Below are 4205 nucleotides of genomic sequence, written 5' to 3' on the forward strand. Positions count from 1 at the left end.
ACTGTAAACTGGTCATCTCTGTGTACCTGTTACAAGACCCACTGATTTGATGCTTATTTATAAAACCCGCTTTGGCCTCACCCCCTCCCATCTGAGATATCTACTGCAGCCCTCATCCTCCACATACAACACCCGTTCTACCAGTCACATTCTGTAAAAGGTCCCCAAAGCTCACACATCCCTGGGTCGCTCCTCTTTTCAGTATGCTGCAGCTAGCAACTGGAATGAGCTGAAACAAACACTCAAACTGGACAGTTTTATCTCAATCTCTTCATTCAAAGACTCAATCATGGACACTCTTACTGACAGTTGTGGCTGCACTGTTTTGTGCTACTACCAAGTTATGTTTTGTCATGTGTTGCTGCCTTGCTATGTTGTCTAATACCCTGACTACACCACTCGCGTTGCAAAATACATTTAGAAATCTGTAATTCAATTATTGTACCCACGCTGCTCGCACGCGTCAACAAGCATCTGCGTTGCCAAGGGATAAAATACAAGTCTCTTCAATCTCATTGGTTTATAGAAACAGGCACCCACGTGCCATCTCCTCATTGGTTATACCCACGTGGGTGATTGAAAGATGAATTGTGTTGCCAGTTGTCGTGGTAACACTGAAAGTTTAGATACCAATCATCATATAAGTTCAAAGATGAATAAGCCTGGAAGGAGAGATGACTAGAAACAATTCGGTTGACCGTTTTGTGTGGATTAATTGTCGGAGTAGAGGACCTTGTACATTTCAGGTAAAATAACTTCATGTTTATATCCCAGGACAAAGTGGCTAGCAACAGCAAGCTAGCTAATTAGGACAAATTAGCTAGCAAGTGCAAGCTAACTTGCTAAATTGTCATAAATTTTTAATTTGGGGACAGGTTGAAAAGCGTTAATGTCATTGGTTGAGTTTGTTTTGATATTTTAACCTGCGTGTCGTGATCGCGTTTGGTGTAGGAGGACAAAATAAATATGCACGATGACGCACGCGCACAGCCGGTTTGGGTTCCGTGTTAGGTCTCTGTGTTGTGTCCTATATATTTTTTGTTGTAAATTTTTAATCCCAGCGTCCGTCCCCTAAGGAGGCCTTTTGGTTGGCCGTCATTGTAAAAAATAATTTGTTCTTAACTGACTTGCCTAGTTAAAGGTTAAATTAAAAAAATGTAAGAATGTTAAATGGCTACCACAGCATTCGGCAGCGATAAGCCATCCCATATGGTTGTGCTTAGTGGGACTATCGTTTGTTTTTCAACAGGACAACATTTTGATTTAACACTTTTGGTTACTGCCCGATTCCATGTGTTATTTCATAGTTTGTCTTCATTATTAATTTTACAATGTAGAAAATAGTGAAAAGAAAAACCCTTGAGTAGGCGTGTCCAATCTGACTGGTACTATATATTTTAGACGTAGACTAAATAAATCACGATGTTGTGCAGACCAAGCCGTAACAGTTTGAACCCAATGGTTGGTGTAGGTAATAGATGAAGGTATAACCTACTATTGTACACTAACCTTCCAACATTACTTTGGGTTAAAGAACTGAATATGGCAACTTTTGGGATGAATCAAACCACTATTTTGTGTGGAAAGGCTCTCCAAACCAGTTTATGATAAATTATTTCCTAAACCTTCAATATCAGATTATATTTACATCTACCAATTGGTGCTGAAACTGAGATATGCATACATTGAGATGGCTTCCTTTCATTGATCCCTAATGTTCTGAACCCATTCTCGATAGATTAGATAAATGTACTGATAACCCCACAAGAAAATCTCTTGGCCACCAAGTGGGAGGGTTTTCAGTAATTGAATGATATGTATTCAGAGCGTGCAAGGTAGCCAGCAACACCCGCAGAGCACGTTACACGACTGAATAAGGTATGCCTGAATACCAAATACTTAGTGTTTAAGTACATTTTCTTGGTCTGAATCAGCCCCTTAATGCAAATGTGAGGACAAAATGACATGATGTTTGGACCTTTTAATGAAAATTAATGTACAGTTCCCAAATGACAATTTCTCCATTAAAAAAAATACATTTTAAAGTGGACCATGATTATCCTACTTCAAATACAGACAACTCATTCAAGTCTTATTTCGTGTCTAATAAAGCTTCAAGTGTCCAGTGACTTTGTCCACAAGATCAGCTGCTCCAGGGCCTACTCCCAGCACAGTACGGGATCCTGGCGCTATCTGGGTCCTCCCTGCATCTTGGATCAGACTGACAGGCAGCCCTACCTCTTTGGCATGGGTTAGCAGTTCTATCAGACTGTCCTCATCTGGAGCTTTAACCACAACCTTGGGTTGGCCACAGTACTCCCATTGTTTCAGAAGCTCAGGATTCCTGCGCTGGACCTGTTTATAGGCCGACACGGCGGCGTGTGAGCACTGGGCGGCCACTTTCCCCTTGCCCATCTTCAGGTCGGATCGGACCACCAGGATCATTTTGAACTCCCCTCCTTCTCCCATGATGCTGGTGGACGTTTCACCCCTCCTGCCATTCCCCATCGCCGCCCCGTTGTCTTTGGAAGAGTTGCTGAACCGAGCCCGGAAGTGCCAGCCAAGGAAAAGTCCACAGCCCACTCCTCCCAATACTCCAATGGCTACCTGGCCGTATAGGGAATCCATCTTGAGACTTGTCAAACCTGAAAGTTGATTTAAGGCTGTGAATTTATTGGAGGCTACATCTCTTAGCTACGTAGTCTATTTGGGCCCTATAAAATCTGTTTTACTTTTTTCCCTAATTCCTTTTTGTTTTCCCCTAAATTCTGTTTTCCAGGTGTCCATTTCCCCAAGATTTATTTCAGCTCTTTTCTATCAAAATCGCACTTCTAATTTAATACGAATAACAACTTTATTGGATGTTCGAGGTCAACAATACTGCGTAAACCACATCAGGAGACTACTTTTTGAGGTCTGGGGAAATAGAGAAATTTCGAATTTTGGGGTTACGTACCCTATCATTCCAGTGGGCACCTAGCAAGAGGATATTCAGTTATGTTTTTGGATTTATGCAAATAATCATGATATTCTGGCAGGTATGCATAGGCTACTTTGTAGTTAAAATCTTCTGGTAGATTCAATGTTTCATTAGCATCATCGCTAACGGCTACACGTAAGTGGTAGCTGGGTGCCGCACATACAGACGGGGATTTGTCGTTGCCTCTTCAGAAAGTTGCATTAAATAAGAATCACTGATGCATTATGTTTGTCTTTTGATACACGTGTGCTAATTCACTTAATACGTTTATTGTTTAATTGCATCGATTCCGTTCGCATCTCAGAATTTATAGGGCCCGCATAGTTGGCTAACTAGTTTGGAACTAAAATCACCTAGCTACCTAACGTTACCCTAATTGTGTTTCCACTTCAGACAAACAGTGACCAGACATCAGTTGATCTTATAGGATTTGTGAACATACAAAGGCTGAATACATGCATGTTTATTTATGGTAACTTAACTGTTTGAACAAAATATTCCTAACTCTGAGAGTAGGCTAACGTTACCTTCAAAGCATCTCTGCTACCATTGAACAAGCATGCAGCTAACGCGTTATCTAGCCTGAGTCAACTTCGCAATATCACCTCAAGAGAGGCATAATTCGTGTCCTTCATAACATTTTGCATAGCAGTTTATAACCAAACTTTACCGATTTTTACCTGCTCCGGGCGAGATCAACACGCTTACATTCGTCTTCATCTACCGTCCGCTTCTGATGACGTCACAATAAATACACTGGACACGTTTCAGGCTGTCGGTATGAAGAGTAGGCATCAACTAGGAGATGCACATGAATTGGGTCTATCTCTGAGTTTATGCAGCTTTTTAGGTTTGATGTTCTATTAATAATCAAGATAATTGGAGTATTTGAAAATAACATGGTTCAATTAGTAGTACTAATATAGTATTACTAGTATATACTAGTATTACTATCCCATGTATTTCAATCAAAGATTCTCTAGGTCAATCTTTTTAATGATGGATCACACGTCAGAGTAAAAAAAAAAAAGAAGTGTAATAATCATGGCCAAATAACTACTGGGCACTCAAGGCACGTGCCCATAAATCATATTTACATGGCAAAAACTGTAGAATTGGCTTAGCTTTAAAACGGCAAAGATTGCTCTCCACCCCATTAGTAGAATTGCATGAAATTTGTTATAAAATTGCGAAATGTTCTCTCAAACTGCAAATGTTAAGAAAA

The 4205-nt window shown here is 40.4% G+C and overlaps 1 protein-coding gene across 3 annotated transcripts; it reads right to left on the minus strand.

Annotated features, from left to right (window-relative positions):
• Nucleotides 1–1966: 1966 nt before the first annotated feature.
• Nucleotides 1967–3815, minus strand: ptrh2 (peptidyl-tRNA hydrolase 2). 3 transcript variants are annotated; one of them, XM_046306552.1, is made up of 2 exons: nucleotides 3661–3815; nucleotides 1967–2645 (listed from the first exon to the last, which is right to left on the minus strand). In XM_046306552.1, exons 1-2 carry the CDS (start codon nucleotides 3698–3700, stop codon nucleotides 2104–2106), a joined length of 582 nt encoding a protein of 193 aa, XP_046162508.1. In that variant the 5' UTR covers nucleotides 3701–3815; the 3' UTR covers nucleotides 1967–2103. The 3 variants fall into 3 exon arrangements, with proteins under 3 accessions (XP_046162508.1, XP_046162509.1, XP_046162510.1); XM_046306553.1 differs by having other exon boundaries at nucleotides 3651–3759; XM_046306554.1 differs by lacking the exon at nucleotides 3661–3815 and adding an exon at nucleotides 3508–3628.
• Between the last annotated feature and the right edge of the window lie 390 nt (nucleotides 3816–4205).

Source organism: Oncorhynchus gorbuscha, linkage group LG16, assembly GCF_021184085.1.
Source record: "Oncorhynchus gorbuscha isolate QuinsamMale2020 ecotype Even-year linkage group LG16, OgorEven_v1.0, whole genome shotgun sequence".
NCBI classification, from domain to species: Eukaryota; Metazoa; Chordata; class Actinopteri; order Salmoniformes; family Salmonidae; genus Oncorhynchus; species Oncorhynchus gorbuscha.